General features: G+C 51.7%; 1 protein-coding gene and 1 non-coding gene across 2 annotated transcripts in view; one reads left to right on the top strand and one right to left on the bottom strand.

The window, feature by feature from the left end:
- Positions 1–842: 842 nt before the first annotated feature.
- Positions 843–17,699, top strand: part of ZC3H12D (zinc finger CCCH-type containing 12D) — a 31,493-nt gene continuing 14,636 nt past the window's right edge. Inside the window, exons 1-2 of the mRNA XM_039240936.1 lie at positions 843–1,023; positions 10,774–11,149. Of these exons, the coding sequence (XP_039096867.1) occupies positions 10,845–11,149 (305 nt within the window). The 5' untranslated portion in view covers positions 843–1,023; positions 10,774–10,844. The remainder of the gene's footprint in view (positions 1,024–10,773; positions 11,150–17,699) is intronic.
- TRNAS-UGA lies at positions 13,831–13,915 on the bottom strand. Its single transcript has one exon. It is a non-coding gene; the product is annotated as a tRNA-Ser (tRNA).

Here is a 17,699-nt window from a genome sequence, read left to right as displayed (position 1 = left end):
GAGACAGATGGGGAAAATCAAGAAGAGCAGCAAAGAGCAGCAAAGTCCAGTTTCCTAAACTAAACCCAGTTGTACCTGCTGGCTCACTGTGTCCTTGGGCAAGTCACTTTGGTGGTTTGGTGTTCTCTCCGCCTACTCTGACCCCCGATGGGGAGGTCTGCGATGCAGGAAACAGACGACAGGGTTCGGGGTCTGCCGCCCATGTCCGCTGTCGCTGGCAGCTAGCCGGCTGCAGAATGCCATGGTCAGGTGGGCCTGGGGTCAGGCTCCACCTGCCAGAATGAGACAAGCAGCCGCCCGCCCCCTTCAGAGCTGCAGTGAGGACAGCTCAGTGTCCTGTTACTGACAGAGGCCAGTTCCTCTAGCCCGAAGGCCTCTGGGACTCATTTGGGACTCTGCGATGGAAGAGACAGGGCCTCCTCCATGCCGGGGCCCCTGCGCCCCCTTATCTAGTGGGCATTTCGATTCTTCCTCTCTCCGGACACTCCTCGCTCCTGCACACTTTCATTTTGTTTGTGAAGTTGGGAGCCCCTTGGATCAGATGCTCTTCTCAGCCGAAGGCATGAGAAGTTTGGAAGGAAGTTCCAAGGAAACTTGGAACGGAAGTTTCCTCCTCTTACTGTGACTACTTTTGTTCTCTGAGTCTCTCCTGGCTTTGCTGTGCCGCCAGCCCATGCCCCCAGAGAGTCTGTTTTGCATGTGGTTGTTAAACTTTGATTCGGTGACTCATACTGGGGCGAAGCCTTCAAGTCTGCCTCCCTCATTTGATTGCTTTCTTCCTTTCCTTTAAAAAAAAAAAAAAAACAAAAAAACAACTCAGAGCAAAACTACCTTGGCAGCTGAATGTGACCGTGGCATCCAGGAAGGGGAGCTTTGGCATGAAGGGCCTCCTCATGGCTGCGTGGCCCAGCCTGGCTGGGCTCCCCCAGGCTGGGTGACACCCGGCTGGCTGTGGCAGGAGCTGGAGGTGCCCAGGGGGAGCACTGGTGTCCACTGTGGAGGCCGGAGCGACGCGCCCTGCTGGTGAGTGCCTGGCTCTGGCCATCACTCGGTATCACAGGCGCTGGGCAGACTTGGGTCCAGGGCTGGAGGAGGGAGACAAAGACTCAAGGGTGGGGAGCAGCTTGGGGAGACGTTCTTGGATTAGCATTATTCGGGGCAATCTGATTTCCGGCACCTCACAGGATTTTAAGTGCACAGATTTTAAAAAATGGTGAAATCCTTGCTTGCTGTAGCACAATTGTATTTAATTTCAAGAGGGCTTTGGTGGGAGAAAGATTCATCAGGGGAACTCTTCAGTTTAAGGAAAAACTCCTCCTGTGGTTTTTGAAGATCTTTATTTTATGAAATGCGCTCGGGCACATTTTCAACCTGTCTCCACACTCTCGAAAGTGTACCTTTTAGACTAGATGTTGACTTGGGGGTGTCTAGTTTCCTGGCAGATCAGGAACACTCGGCAGCAGTCCTAAACCCCGTCCCTCCTAAAGGATGGCTCCGCACGCGTCAAGGAGGCCCAGGAAGACCTGGAAATAAGTCTTAATCAGAGGCAATGAGACAATTTTAGCTCATTCCCCTTGGTTGTAAGAAACCTCGGCCACGCCTCCAGGATAATGAACTTCTCTGCAAGGCCAGCTGATGCCAAGCCAGGAAAGCCGATAGCTGACGCGTGAATGGGTTGGGTGTAGAAGATAGTGGAGGATTGGTTTTTGTTTTACATTTATTTATTTTTGAGAGACAGAGAGAGACAGAGCCTAAGCAGGGGAGGGGCAGAGAGAGAAGGAGACACAGAATCAAAGCAGGCTCCAGGCTCTGAGCAAGCACTCAGCACAGAGCCCGACGTGGGGCTTGAACCCATGCACTGTGAGATCATGACCTGAGCTAAAGTCGGACACTTAACTGACTGAGCCACCCAGGCGTCCCTGATTTTGTTTTTTGTTGTTTTTTTTTTTAAACTCAGAGTTGCCTTGGGGTATGGATCGGGGCTTGTGTATATATACTTGTGTGTGTATCCAAAGTAACCTATAGCAATACAGAAGAGCAAAGGACAAGTTCAAGGAGAAAACCAAAGACCAGGCCACCATGCTCACAGCAGCACTATTTACAATAGCCTAAAGGGAGCAGCGTCCCAAGTGTCTATCAGCAGGTGGATGGGCCGACAGAGGGTGGCCCATATACAGAACTGACTATTACACAGACTTAAAAACAAAGAAAATTCTGACAAATGCTTGCAACAGGGTGAAACTTGAAAACACTATGCTACGTGAAAGAAGCCACTCAGAGAAGGACAACTGCTCTCTGATTGCCCTTCTAGAAAGTACCTAGAGTAGTCGAATTCATAGGTGTGGCCGGTAGAAGTATGGTTACCAGGGGCGGGTGAGGGGGAGAGGGTGGGGAGTTGGCGTTTAATGGGGACCGGGTTTCAGTTTTACAAGATGAAAAATTTCTGGAAATGGATGGAGGTAATGATTGCTTAACACCACTGAACTGCTCTCTTAAATAGTTAAAATGGTCCATTTTATGTTATGTATGACTTACCACAATTTTTTAAAAATTATAATTCCTTTAAAAAAAATTCCCCTGAAGCCAGGCCCCAAAACACAAATCTCGTGGGCTGAAGTCACTGCCTGTCTGTGACTTCCCCAAAATCTAACTGACAACCCCGCTGGGCTGAGCTGAGCCAGAAAACTGCGCAGACCGTGTTCGTGAGAACTTGTCTCCTCATCATGGGGGCGACGTCTGGCTGTCCTAATGTGGTGGATTGCTCTGGAACTGGCGGAGGTGACCAGGAACAGACTTGAGGGTCAGGGGCAGCGTGATGCTTGCTCTCTTCCTGGGACTGAGGCTTGGGCTCACCTGGCTCTGTGGCCCCCTCAGCAGCCCTGGGCAGCACCCTCTGGGCCAGACGGTAGGAGAAACTCCTTGGGAGTCTAGTCCTTCCCATTGATTAGCTGTGGGACCCTGGGTAAGTTGGCAAAACCTCTCTTTTCTTCAGGTTTCTTACTTGTAACATGAGTAATGAGTAATAAGCTCTTTTCCACTTCCCACAGATGTTAGTGTCTTCAAAGGCAATATGGAAGGGCTCGCCAGTGAAATACTGGGCGCGTGTGGGCTCTGGCTTCTCTGCTTATCCCTCTAAGGTCTCCTCTTTTTCTCCTTCTTCAGTTAACCTCGTATTCTTTTCCTCAGGGGATTTTCCAGTCAGAGATTACAGACCTCGGGCCCAGAGGCCCTCAACCTGGATTGGCTGATTCCAGGAGGCACCGGTCTGATCCAATTCTCATTGTTTTTTTCCTTTTTTTAAATGTTTATTTATTTTTGAGAGAGAGAGAGTTGGGGGGGTGCAGAGAGAGGAGGGCAGACAGAGGATCCAAAGCGGGCTCCATGCTGACAAGCACAGAGCCCCATGGGGGGCTCAACCTCATGAAATGTTGAGATTATGACCTGAGCCGAAGACAGATGCTTAACTGACTGAGCCACCCAGGCTCCCCTAATGCTCATTGTTAATAAAGTTCTGCCTTTCCTCTCTCCCCCGTTCTCCCTTCCTTTCCCGCTGCTTTGTTAGGCCACCTCCCACTTTGGATTCTACCTGAACACCTCTCCACGGCCCCCTTGACTATTGACCATGGGGAGTGTTGCAAGGCTGACAGTTGTAAGAGCTCCTGAGGAGACTGAAGATTTTTAAAGTGTTACTAGTCATCTGTGTTATTTGTGACTTCCAGTCAAGCTTGAGGAAGAAAACTAAAATGAAATCGTTCGTACTTTCAGGACTTAAAAATAGAAAGCAGTGAGAAACTGTTGGCAATGTTGTAGCTCAAAGACCATCGCATGTCGAGGGGAGGGTTTTGGCCTGAGGGCCGGGGGAGGCTCCTGAGGACAGGCCCCCACCTCAGGTTCCTCCCTTATTTAGAACTTTTAAAAGGAAATGAAGTTGATTTTGAAGTCTCAAGGGGGTGGGGGGCAAAAGAGAGCCTCTGAAGTGGGTGAATTCTTTCAGTAAATTTTGTGTAAAAACAGCTCTCTGGTCCCACGCATAACCTTTCAAAAGTTTCCTCAGAAAGGGAGCTCTGGGGCACCAGGGTGGCTCAGTCGGTTAAGCTTCTGGCTCTTGACTCTGGCTCAGGGCGTGATCTCACGGTTCATGAGATGCGGCCCTGCGCTGGGCTCTGCACTGACAATGTGGAGCCGGCTTGGGATTCTCTCTTTCCCTCTCTCTCTCTGCCCCTCCCTCCCTCTCTCAAAATAAATAAATAAACTTAAAAAAGAATAAAAAGAAAAGAAAGGCAGCTCTTTTGGAATTCGCGGGTGCTGTGGAGAGCTGCAGAGGACAGGCCTCACGGGGCAGCTCTCCTTGCCCTGCCCCAGGCTGAAGCCCCAAGTTTCTTCATTGTGCAAATCTCTCTGATTCTGTGTGCACATTTCAGACTGCACTGTTAGAACACAGACACAGGCTCTCCTCATAGCTGTTACTTTGGGACGAAAGAGAAGTCACCCGGCCCGGTTGTATTTTGGTTTTTCCATTTCTGCAAAAACAAGATGCTACCTCCATCTCGAGCACAACTCAAAGTAACACGTTATTTTGGGCATCTACTTTTTGCCTGCCTCTGCCACTTACTAACTCAGTAGTAACCTTTCCTCTGTGCCATTCTGAGTCTGATCTTCGTCACCTGTGAAAAGGGACTACCTTTATCCACCGTCTACCCACCGAGGGTAAAGCACGTTCAGGGAAGAGTCTCTCAGTGAATGTGATGTGGAAACAGTGAGGAGCTATGTGAGCACCAATGGGAACATTCATGCCGTCTGTTACAGTCTCTCTTCTTTTTCCTTCTCTCTCACCTTCATTCCCTCTCCCTTGTCTTTCTCACACCCCTCCCCTCTCTTCCCTTCTCCTCTTTCTTTCAAATTAAAACAAGAGCCACTTGAATGTGTTAACAAAAGAAGGGTGGAGGTGGGGGTGTAGCTAGACTTGGGGGTGACCGAGGGATCAGGCCTGGGGCAGGAGGGACAGGCCTCCAGGCAGAGGGAAGAGCCCGGATGAAGGTCTGCAGGCCTGAGAGCCAGCCCACGGGTCTTTCAGGGACAGTGAGCCGCTCCTGGTGTGAGGCGGGCCTGTCTGGCTGGGTGGGTGTCCTCTTCCTCCACGGAGACTGGCCCAAAGCTGGACCAGCCTGAGAGAATAACCATCCCATGGAGAAGGACTGGACACCAGTCAAGGAGTAGAAGGTGAAGCTGGACTAGGAGATCATGGCGGAGGGGACAGGAGAGTGGGCCAGGCCTGGTTTGCCAGGGCCTTCTCTCTTCTGCTCATGAGTTGTGACGTTTCCTCTGTACAGGGTGGAGTGACAGAAATCTTTGTCAGTGGACTAGCCAGATGGGTGCTGTGGTGGGTGGGAGTGTGGTGAGGAGGCCCTCCCAGAACCCCCCGGGAGAGAGGCCAGGGCCCTTCCCCTGCTGGGAAAAGCCAGCTCATCCTTTTTTGCCCAGTTTTGTGAGAAACTTTCTGGCCTTCCCTTTCCCCTCAAAGGAAGATAAGTCACTCCTTCCCTGAGTTTTGAAAGCACATTTTTTTCTAATTGCAAGTATTGTGCTTACTGTCATGATTTACGGCGTGCTATTTATTTGTTTGGTCTGTTTTCCTGAGTAGGTTGTAAGCAAATTGAAATTGGGCTATTAGTTTTTATGGAACCGGGTCCCAGCTCAGTGCCTGGTGCCTAGTAGGTGATCAGTGTTTATTACATGAATGAATGAATGAACAAATGAACTAGGGTGCTGGTGTGAGTGTAAAGGAGACAGGTGCTTATGGAAGATGTCCAGGGAGTACAGATTGTTGGACATAGAATGAGGGAAAGGGAAGAGTGACACATGACCTTGAGACTTCTTCCTGGGGTCTGGGGCACGTCATTCACTGAGATGGGAACCCAAGAAAGAATATTTGAGGAGGGAAGATTATTTTTAGCTTTGGGCATCTATTGAAGAAAGATCTATTAAAGTCTTTGGATATACTAGCACCCTGTCGGGTGCTGATGCTTCTGAGGCAAAGAGGTGGGAACACAGTCCACAGTGTCTTGAGATGGATAAGTGACAATCCAACGTGTCATTACAGAGGTGTGAGCACAGTGCCTGGTAGATGAGATGACCAAGCCCCTCTGTTTGTGGACTCAGGTGTGACTGATTTGAGTAGCATTTGTGCTGAATCTTGAAGTTTGCCAAACCAAAAAGTGCATTCCGGGTAGTTTGAGGAAGGCGTATGCAGAAGCACAGCGATGAGAACCTCCTGGAGTGGCTGGGGAGCCCAGAGAGCTGCATCATGGCTCAAGAGAAAGGGCCAGGTGGGCCAGGGAGGGTGGTGAGTGCACAGGGGTCAGCCCTGCATGGTGACGCTTGGCAGGCTGCTTAGGAATTCGGTGTCTTTCTTGTAGTCAACAAGGGGTCTGAGGAGCTTCCTTCCTTCCTTCCTCCCTCCCTCCCTCCCTCCTTCCTTTCTTCCTTCCTCCTTCCTCTCTCTCTCTCTCTGTCTCTCTCGAGAAGGAGAGCATAAGTAGGGGAGGGGCATAAGAAGAGGGGGAGAGAGAGAATCCCAAGCGGGTTCTGTGCGATCAGCACAGAGCCCCACGCCGGTCTCAAACCCACGAACTGTGGGCCAAAACCAAGAATCGGAGGCCCACACGACTGAACCTCCCAGACACCACATTCTGAGGATATTTCTAAGGAAGGGGGTGACATGGTCATACTTGTTCTAGAAATATCCCGTTGGCTGCAAACGGAGGCTGGGCTAATGGGGTTGCTGAGGGAGGCCTGTAAGAAGGCTGTAGCAGTGAGTTAGCTGTGGGATGAAAAAGGTGTGGGTGCAGCAGGTGGGCGGATGGTGTGAGAAAAGTCAAATTTGAAGGAGGAAAAGATCCTGGGCCTCTGTCCTGGGGCCCCGGGTGACATGTCTGTACATTGTCCTACAGAGGACCATCTTCTTGGAAATACCTACTGGAAAGCTCTGGATTTAAGAAGAAACTTTTGGGGTGGCTCAGTTGGTTGGACAGCCGACTTCAGCTTGGGTCGTGATCTCACAATCCACTTCATGGGTTTGAGCCCTGCATCAGGCTTTTTGCTGACAGCTCAGAGCCTGGAGCCTGCTTCAGATTCTGTGTCTCCCTCTCTCTCTGCCCCTCCCCTGCTCATGCTCTGTCTCTCTCTCTCTCTCTCTCTCTCTCTCTCAAAAATAAATAAACATTAAAAGAAGAAGAAGAAGAAACTTTTTGGTTTCAGAACTTCTTTTTATAACTATTAAGGATGCCGAAGAGCTTTCGTTTACGTGAGTTCTATCCATCCACTGATAAGCACCTGGTTAGAAATGAAAATTAAGAAATTAAAACTATTTATTTATTTTGAATAATAATAAACCATTACATCAATATAAATAATGTATTTTTATGCAAAATAACTATATTTTCCCCCAAACAAAAAATTTGTAGGAAAACTGGCACTGACTTAGATTTTGCAAGTGTCTAATTAATATCTGGGTTAACAGAGGTCAGCTAGGAGTTATCCCACGACACGCCATCTCTGGAATACTCTGGAATACTTCGTGACACACTCGCGAGGGTGAGAGAGGAAGAAAGCATGGTACACTTTAGTGTTATTATGAAAATAGTTCTAACTTTGAAGACCACCTGAAAGGGTCTTGGGCCACCCCCACTCCCCGAGCTTTCCTGGACCACACTTTGAGAAGTAGACTCAGTCTACTGAAGTAGATAGACTCAGCCAATGCTTGGTGAATCACAGCATTTTCTGAGTTCCCACCGAACGTATCCAAATAACATGCATGCCATTTACCTCACAGATGAATAACTGTGTGTGCCTGGTGCTTAGCAAGATGGTAGTCACAGGTATAGCTGTGGACACTCTGGGATAGCAGTAGGTGGAGGGCATGTGGGCCTGGGCAGGATCCTGTCTTTGAACCCATGAGCAGAGACTAAGGAAAGAGCTGGAAAGACTTCGAACACTTGGACCAAGTTTTACAACCTAAGGGAGAAGAGTTTCAAGAGGAGGTGGTCCCAAATGTTTTGCTTTATTATTATTTCTTTTGAGGTTTATTTATTTTTGAGAGAGAGAGAGAGAGAGAGAGAGAGAGAGAGAGAATGAGCGGGGGAGGGGCAGAGAGAGGGAGACAGAATCTAAAGCAGGCTCTAGGCTCTGAGCTGTCAGCACAGAGTCCGGTGTGGGGCTCAAACCCACCAACTGTGAGATCGTGACCTGAGCTGAAGTTGGACGTTTAACTGACAGCCACCCGGGCCCCCGTTAAATGTTTTGATTTAAAATAACAGGTCAGGGGGGTGGTCCACAGTGTTGAAAGCAGCAGAGAGGTTGTATAAGGCCAGGTGTGTGGAGCTGCTCTTGGATTTGGCCATGAGGAGGTCCCTGGTGACCAGAGGGCAGTTTCAGCAGTCAGTGGAGGGTGGAGGTGGGGAGGTGGAGGGGTGGGGGGGAGTAGAGGCGGCAGCAGGGCCTCTCTGTGGGGGATACTGGCTGCGAAACCCCTCCTCCTGCCAGAGCCAGACCTGGTCCCTTCACTGGGGTTCCTGCGCTAAGGGGAGCATCCCCACAGGGAATGGGGGGGCATGCTGAGATCCAGTAGGAAGTCGTGGGTGCCGCGGAGGATGCCAGCAGGAGACTGGGATCAGTAGACAACCTGTCATACTGAGGAGATGGGGGACAAAGATGTGCATGAGTGGCTACTGAGCCTGATTTGTAGCAGGGAGACATGGTAGGGAAGCTGAACTTCCATCAGCTGGCACGTGGTTACACGCCGACCATCCGTTCATCCAGCAAATGGGCAGGGAGCGTCAGCTGGCCAGGCGCCGGAGATGCAGTGGGCAGCACAACAGATACCCAGCATGGAAAGATTTCCCAAATGCATTTTTCTTAAACAATTTTTTTAATGTTTTATTTATTTCTTTAAAAAAATTTTTTAAAATTATTTCTAGGAGAGAGAGAGAGAGACAGCGTGAGCAGGGGAGGGTCAGAGAGAGATGGAGTTACAGACTGAAACAGGCTCCAGGCTCTGAGCTGGCAGTCAGCACAGAGCCCGACGCGGGGCCTGAACCCACAAACTGCGAGATCATGACCTAAGCGAAAGTCAGACGCTTAACCTAAGCCACCCAGACGCCCCTAATGTTTTATTTATTTCTGAGAGAGAGACGCAGCGTGAGCAGGGGAGGGTCAGAGAGAGAGGGAGACACAGAGTCCGAAACAGGCTCCAGGCTCCAGGCTCCGAGCTGTCAGCACAGAGCCTGACACGGGTCTTGAACTCATGAACCGTGAGATCGTGACCTGAGTGAAGTCAGGCGCTTAACTGACTGAGCCACCCAGGCGCTCTAATTTTTTCTTTTTTTTAAAAAAAAGTTTATTTATTTATTTTGAGAGAGAGAGAGAGAGAGAGGAAGAGAAAGCATAAGCAGGGAAGGGGCAGAGAGAAGAAGAGAGAGTACTAAGCAGGGTTATCGCAGTCAGCACAGAGCCCGAGGCAGGGCTTCAACTCATGAACCGTGAGATCATGACCTGAGCAGAAATCAAGCGCCGGACACTTAACTGACTGAGTCACCCAGGCGCCCCTCTCTTTTTATCCTTTATACTTTGACATTATTTCACTTTTTCCCACACTATGTTTTCATGCTGATGTCTGAATTTTCAAATGAGTTTTGAAAGCTCTCGGTGTCTGTGAGTAGAAAAGAGCGAGGGACCCAGTCTGTCCAGAGGGTTCGTGTTGATTCAATCTGCTTTTTGTAAACGCATGTCAGGCTGAGCCCCCACCTCCCCGCCACCCCCAAAGTACAGGCCAGGCAGTGAGGCCGGGTGGAAAAGATCAAAAGGGGGTTAGGACCTTCTAATTTACAGGTCTACTATCATCTGAATTAATTCCTAGGGAAAGTTGTGCTGTGCACAGAGCCAAATTTGGGCCAGAGCATTGCTTTTCTGAGAATGGAATGTACCAGGAAGCACTTTCTCCTCTTTAAGCTGAGAAGCTATGTTAATTTTCCAGGCCTGCTATAATAATAATACAACACCACAGGTTTGGCGTGTATTACATAACACATCACATATGTGATATTTTATTTATTCTTGGTCCTATTGCCTTATAGCTCCGGTGCCTAGAAGCCCGAGATGAAGGTGTTGGCTGAGATGATTTCTTCTGAGGCCTCTCTCTCTAGCTTGTAGATGGTTATCTTTTCCCTGGGCCTTCGCATGGTCTTCCCCTGTCCCCATCTGTGTTCAGATGTCCCCTTTTATAAGGACACTAGTCATATTGGCCAGGAATCACCCTAAGGAGCTCATTTCCACTTTATCAACTCTTTACAGATCCTTCTACAAAGAGTTCTGAGGTACCGGGAGATAGGGCCTCAGCGACTGAGTTTGGGGGCTGGGGGTGCACCCCCAGCCCAGGCTGGAGCCCCGGAAACACTTCCTTGGCCTGTGTACACATGTCCAAGCGTGGGGTGGTTTGCTCGGCTGGCCTTGGCGCCTCCGGCCCGGTGGGGGGGGGAGTCCTTGCGGGGGCACCTGTGTGGGGAGAAGGCCGCAGAAAGTGCACGAGTAGAAGCAGCGTGATTGCATCTGCGGCTCCCCAACCACACCGAGCAACTGAAAATCCCCAAGGGGACCAGGCAACATGATTTCCTGACAGATAAGGCAGGGAGGGAGCATGCAGACTGTGCCCTCAGTAACCCGACGGCCTCCAGGCCCCGGGCGCTCAGAAAACACCTGATGGATGCTTTTTCTCTTTAGCTCATGCCGGCGTGGCCCTGCCAGAAGGCAGCTGGGGGCAGGACCGTCACCAGGGCCCCGGCGGGCACAGCATGGAGCGCTCGAGCAAGATGGAGTTCTTCCAGAAGCTGGGCTACGGCCGGGAGGACGTGGTCAGGGTGCTGGGCAAGCTGGGTGAGGACGCCCTGGTCAATGACGTGCTGCGGGAGCTGATCCAGACCGGCAGCCGCCCCGGGGCCCACGAGAGCAGCGCCGGGCCCCTGCTCGTTCCCAGGGGCTCCTGCGGACCCCTGGACCCTGCCCACTGTGGGCTGCCGGCCGAGCTGGAAGACGACCGTGGAGGCCCGGCCAGTTCCTTGCGACCCATAGTGATCGACGGCAGCAACGTGGCAATGAGGTAGTTTTCTTCATCCTGGAGCCCCGGGGTGGGAGACCTGTCCCTCTTTTTCAGTGGTTTTGTCCAAAGAGCGGTCTGGGGGCTAATGGATGGGCCTTTGAATCCCCATTCCAGCCCTTTAGTAGCTGTGTGGCCTTAAGTGAGTCACTTAACCTCTCTGAGCCTCACTTTCTCCATCTGTAGAATGGGTACAAAACCTCCCTAGAAGGCAGTCATAAGAACCAGAGCTGCACAGAATGCCTAGGGCAGTGCCTGATGCGGAGTAAGGGTTCGACATGGGGTAGCTGTTATCCTATCAGCGTGGAGAGAGACTTTCTTCTGAGAAAGGCAGTCGATGCCTGGCGGAGCCTAGCGCTCTCCTCGGCAGATGTGGCTTCTTGTCTAGAGCCTGTCCCCAACCAGCCGTGTGACTCAGAAAGCCATAGTATCTCAAGCTTCCTCTTCTGTGACACAGGCTAATAGGCAGCTTTGCTACTTCTCTAAAGGCAATGAGAATCAGAGGGGAAAATGTACTTGGACTAGAAACCCTCTTTTGGCGGGGGGGAGAGGTGCTGCGGGGGTGGCTGGGGGTGCTGGGGCCCCCTAGCGAGGTCGGAGAGGGGGGCTCGTGGCCCCCGAGCCGTAGACACGATTGCCAGTGTTTGTGCATCGGCAGCTCTGTGTGGGTCAGCGATGAGAGGGGCACGCGCAGCCCCGGTGCGTTCCGTGCCGCGGCTCAGTTCGCTCAAGCCGCCCTCACCGGCTCAGCCGCGCTCCACGCCGGCCAGGAGGAGGCTCTGCGCCCAGCAGTGCGGTTTGCGACTTCTTGCCTTGGCAGATCCATAGGAAACGGGTCACTTGTGGCTGTAAATAGATGCACTTCCCCTTTCAAAAGCTGAGCTCTGGGTGGGAACTGAGAGAAGGAGCGTTCTCTGCGGTGCTAAATGTGTGCGGAGGGTGTCCGTCCTTTGGCTGACAGATCCAGCGGCTTTCCCTGGGGATCTGGCCTCACTCTGGACTTGGCACTGCAGGATGGAAGTTTGGAATCATGCTACCCAGGCTGGCCCGGCCCTGGGCGCTGTCCCTGTGTGCCCTGCGTGGCCATTGTTCAAGTTGTGGCCAGCGGGGCCGTCCTGGGCTGCTCCTCAGGTCTCTGTAACGTCCACACACAAACTCCCATGGAGGTGCCAGATGGGCCAGCCTATGAAATCCTGCTTAATTCGAGATATTGGCAGGGTGGGGAGGCGGGGGAGTTCAAAGGATGTTTAAGAATCCAGTAGGTTCTCAGGGTGTGCGAGGGTTGTGAGGGGCCTGGCCTCTGCCTGCTCAGGACCAGCCACCTCTCCTGGGCATCCAGAGAAAGGAGGCTCTAAAGGTAAGAGGGTGTTGCCTAAATTGAAGACCTTTGAGCCCTAAGACTGTAGCAGCTCTGTGATTCCAGATCAAAAGAGCAGAATGGCTGTGGGCTGGAAGGGCCGCTTCACCTGCCGCAGGGAAAGGTGGGCCTGCTCTCCTGGGGACCACACAGTTTTTAGGGATTGTTTCCATAGGGTGGCGCCGGAGGGTTTTACTTTGCTGAAAATCTCTGTTGCTGCTCGGGATTCAAACTCAAAGCACATCTTCTACTTGTGTGAGACCATGATGTGTCCCAGCTAAACCCGTTTAGTCCCCTCCCCCACAACCGTAATCCGTTTAATTCCTTCGCGTTGGATCTGTGTGGGGGACAAACGGAAGCCATCACTCAGGCTTCTTGTAAAGAACATGCCAGAAGGCCAACGCTTTTCACACACTTGCTGCCTGCACGCCATCTTGGTTAACAAGAGCACATGTGTTTGTGTGAGACCTCAGTGTGTGTACCCATATGTGCACACATGCGCGTGCGTGTGCACACTCACTCACACACACACACACACACACACATCCCCTCCCTTCCTCTGCTCCTACATGCCGAGTCGGGGACAAAAGGCACATCGCACAACCACCACCTGGTGGGCGGGGCCTGACTTGTTCAGTGGCCATTCTGGGAGACCGAAGGGGTGTCTGGCTCTCTGCCCCACTGCCTGCTCCTTCTCCTACAATAACACCGCCTGTGTCCTCCAGCCAGATTGTCAATAGGACCCATGACCCTCGGGCTCTGCCAGATCTCAGTTGTGCAGCCTAGATTTAAGCGTGGGGCTTACCCGTCAGAGGCAATGGGTGGTTGAAACCCAACGCGGTGTCTAGTTATTATCACTTGACCTCAAAACTCAGTTAACCTCAGAAACGTGATTTCTGAAAATTCTCCTTTCTGAGGTTTTGTAGTGTTGCAGACTTTGCCACGCTCTGTTTTGGAAGAGGGGGCCACTTCATATGCTGCCTGGTGCTGGAAGAAATGGGGAAGGACTTAAAAGGCAGATTGGAGCCCATGTCCTTGCCGCCCTTAGGAGCCACTGAGAGTCCAAAGATCTGAGTCCTGACCTCTAGCTGAGAGCTGCCCAGTAAAACCTCCCTTCCATGATGGAAAGTTCTATACCCACACTGTCCATTAACAGTGCTTCTTGAAATGTGGCCATCATGATGAAGGAACTGAACTTTACATTTTCTTTCTTTCTTTTTAATGTTTATTTTTGAGAGACAGAGAGACAGAGCCCGAGCAGGGGAGGGGCAGAGAGAGGGAGACACAGAATCTGAAAAAGGCTCCAGGCTCTGAGCTGTCAGCACAGAGCCCGACATGGGGTTTGAACCCACAAACCGCAAGATCATGACCTGATCTCAAGTCAGATGCTCAACCAACTGAGCCAGCCAGGCGCCCCAACATTTTCTTTCTTTTGAATTAATTTGAATTTAAATGTAAATAGCCACTTGTGATGAGCGCCTCGGTACTGGACTGTACAGATCTAGCTTTTCAGCTGTGGGGCCTCAACAGTGAGTCACATGATGGTTTTGAGCCATGTTTATACAATTAAGAGGTTGGACTAAATAATATTGATCTTAAATGGCTTTTCATTTGTAACATTCTAGGATTCAAGGTGATTATTTTATGCATGCATGCAAGAAGTAAATGCATTTTTCATAGAAAGGAATCTCTCTTCTTCTGCAGAAGTTCAGAGAGACTAAGTAATTTGCCCCAGGTCACAGAGCAATGAGTGCCAGGCTCTGCTTTCTGAGCTCTTTCCAAAGCCCTGCACTTCCTCCAGCACCATGTGCCTTTGGCTTTCCCACTGCCCAGCCTTCAAAAGTGCCTCAGGGTGGGAGACCCTGACCCCCACGGACTTTATTTGGGGGCCAGAGCCTGCCGGTGCTGACCAGAGCCCTTCCCCAGTAGGAGGAGCCCCCGCTTGCCCCCTGCAGACAGGATGTGCTGCCTCCTCCTCACCAGGTGATCTCTGGGAACCCCCCGGGGCATCACATGTGCATGGAAAGGTGGCCCTGGGGGGCTAGCCGCCCAGAGAGTGATTACCAAGCACAAGGCCTGTACCTTTAAGGGGTGTGTGTGTACTCACAGGAGAGAGGAGGATGTGAGCTCCAGAAAGAGCTAAAGAAAGCGTCCAGCGGGTTTGACAAAGAAGGTGGCTTTCACGACACGCGTGTTAAGAGCCGCATCGCGGTGTTTGCGAGGAGCGCGGACCCTCCCGTGCCAGCGGCCGGTATCTGCCTGCCTGACAAACGCGCCCCCTGCGTTGCACATTCTGTAGGCAAATTTAGGAAAAGAGTGATTTGCGAGGACTTCAGCTTGGGGGAAAACCACCTGATAATTTCACATCCTCCTGCTGCCCCAGACAAGGGTTTCGTTTAAATCAGTCCCCACGTTGGGGTGCGAGGGCCTTTTGACCTGGCCGTCATTTACATGTTTGGGCTCTCGGAAAACAACAGAAGCTGGCTCATTCTGGGGGACCGAACCTTCAGTGACAAGAGCTCAGGCCGGCAATGGGGGGTTTCATCAGCCTCCTTCAGTGGGCTGCTCGTGGAAGACGCGCTGCTGGGCTGGGGGTCAGGCCTGCTTCTGCGCCCTGGAGTTGACTCTGGCCCACGCTGGCTTGGGGCTCCTACCCGGGTCTGTACCCGTTTCTCCTTCCCTGAGATGAAAGTGCGCCCTCTCTCTCTACCTGCCTACCCCCCGAATCTGAGCTGGGGAGAGGGGAGAGATCTCTTGGTGGAAGAAAAGGCTATAAACTCCAGATTCAGAGTGTTTGCAATTTAACCCCAGATAAGAAAGAGTGTGTCTCCGAGGGGTGTGCCTGTGCATCTTCTCCCCGAAGGGAGCATCTTCTCCTTTCCTCCCTCCCCCCCCTCCCCCCCACAAGCACCACCTTGCTCTCCAGGAGACTGGTCTGCGAGTCACCTCCCAGACAGCAGTCACCGCTACAGTGATGGTCCACTTACCGCAAGTGGCCGCGCTGACTGTGGGCGCCCGGGCGTAATTGTCCTGCAGACACTTTGCCTTGGGCACCCGCCCACTTCCCCTCAGCACCCTCCCTTTATTCAAAACCTGCCTCTTCCGTCTCCTTTTCCCAGGCCCTGGCTCTCAGCTGGCGGTGATGAGCTGGTTCACAGCGACTGTTAAGAAGCCCTAAGGTCCCTCCCCCAAACTCAAGCATTTTAATAGCAGATGACTTAAGGCTCCAAAGCAGCCGCTTTCTGGATGGGGGGGGGGGGGTTCCTGGGGAGGGGCAGGAATAAATGGAATAAGAGGGGGGGAGGAGGAGTTTGCAACCCAACAGATCAGGCTCTGAGATCTGCCACTGGAGACCTTTCTTTGCTTCAGTTTCCTCAAGGGTGCGGTGAGAGGAAGGTCGCTTCCTCAGGGGCTCACTGTAATGACTGAAGGGCCAAGTGTAAAGTGGCCTGGGACACAGGACTCTACAAATATTCAAAATGAGCTCCAAGAAGCAGGAGTGAGGTCCGTCTTGTTCTCTGGTCTCTGAGGACCCAGCACAGAGCCTCACTGAGGATATTCATAAATTGATGTTGAGGAGATGGAGGGATACACAAATAAATAAGTGCTTTTGGCTTATGCATTTACCTCCGTATACCGAGGGGTGCGAACCCAGGGTGACCGTGAGTGCTTTCTTGCCTGAGAGCTCTGCGGACAACCAGGGACAGACCTGCCCCCTGTGGTGAGAAGGTGGTCCCTGCGTGTGGCTTCAATCCTGCCATAGGCCAAGGCTTTCTGTGGTCAGAAATATGGCAGCCATAAGGTTATGAGGTTTTTACCGACCTCAAAGGTTGGTTAAAAAAATGTGGCAATGATTGAACAGTAACAATCCTTACGTCTCAAAAGAGACCAGAAGGCTCAGAGGGGAGGTCGGGGTGGGGCGTGTGGGAATCCAGTCCTGCAAAACAATAGACCTGAATGAAAACCCTCCATTCAAGAGACACCAGCTTAGTGATTCCAGGGGTCAGCCCCTGACTTCCCTTGTCTGGAGTGAGAGCTGGAGAGGAGAGTACTTCTTAGGGGGGAAGAAAGGCGATGGGCAGATGATTGCTTGTTCCACTTTCTTCTGGTCTTAATGGTCTTCACTGTCCTTTTGAAACTCCTGGCTGAGGGCTGCCATCTTGGAGTCTTGGGTCAGAGAGGCCACGGGACACGGTTTTGCTGCATGAAGCTGATGGTAGCGCCGTTCCTCAGTTTTTCTCTTGCTGAACTCCTGAATGGCTGATCCCTTCCCCTCTGCATGGCCCCAGCCAGGGCCGCCTCAGCCTGCGGCCCTGACCATCGTCACCAGAACCCGTTGCCCTGCTCACCTTTGCCTCCACAGAGGAATTGGGTTCATCCTCATCACTGAACATGCTCCCTCCAACCACACACATGGCAAAGGTATGTAGTCACAGAAACAGGTGTGTGGTCACAGAAAAGAGAGACCTCAAGAAACCATTTTTTAAGTGTATTTATTTATTTAGAGAGAGAATTATTATTTAGAGAGAGAATCCTAAGCAGGCTCTGGGCTGTCAACATAGAGCTCAACACGGAGCTCAAACCTATGAACTGTGAGATCATGACATGAGCTGAAATCGAGAGTCAGAGGCCAACCAGGTGCCCCATGAAGCCAGTTTTAAAAGAATGGTGGTGGTGATATATTTACCTGAGAACTGAGGATAGGCTTGTGCCGCTGACAGAGGCATATTTGGGGGTGGGGGTGGGGTGGGGCATCCTCAGTTGTTCATATTCCTGCTTCGATGTGCACAGAAAATATTTTCTCAGATACAATCTCTTCCTTACCTGTTTAAGTGGTGGCAAGGGGCAAACCCAAACTTACCAAGTTGTGGTTTCTTGGTGTCTTCCATCTTCTGGGTGCCTTGGGGTTCATGTTTCCTCTCCCTCCCCTGCTCCACTCCCAAGTGACATCTGGGGGCTTTGACCCCTGATGTTGGCTGGGAGAAGGGGTCTGGGACCCTCACTGGACTCTGCTACGGAGTGGCTGCTCTGACCTGGCCTGGCTTCCAGAACGGTCAACATAGAAGGGTCATCGGTCCCATTTGGCCTTTCAGGATGCCATGCTGGCTTAGAGCCCTGCCCCCCTCCCAGGGGCCTCTTTGTCTGTCCCTAGGCCTCAGACAATCCACCAGTCCTGGGGGCAGGCGAGGGATGGTG

Source organism: Hyaena hyaena, unplaced genomic scaffold, assembly GCF_003009895.1.
Source record: "Hyaena hyaena isolate Hyena2069 unplaced genomic scaffold, ASM300989v1 scaffold_184, whole genome shotgun sequence".
NCBI lineage: Eukaryota > Metazoa > Chordata > Mammalia > Carnivora > Hyaenidae > Hyaena > Hyaena hyaena.
This window is presented reverse-complemented; position numbering and strand designations above follow the sequence as displayed.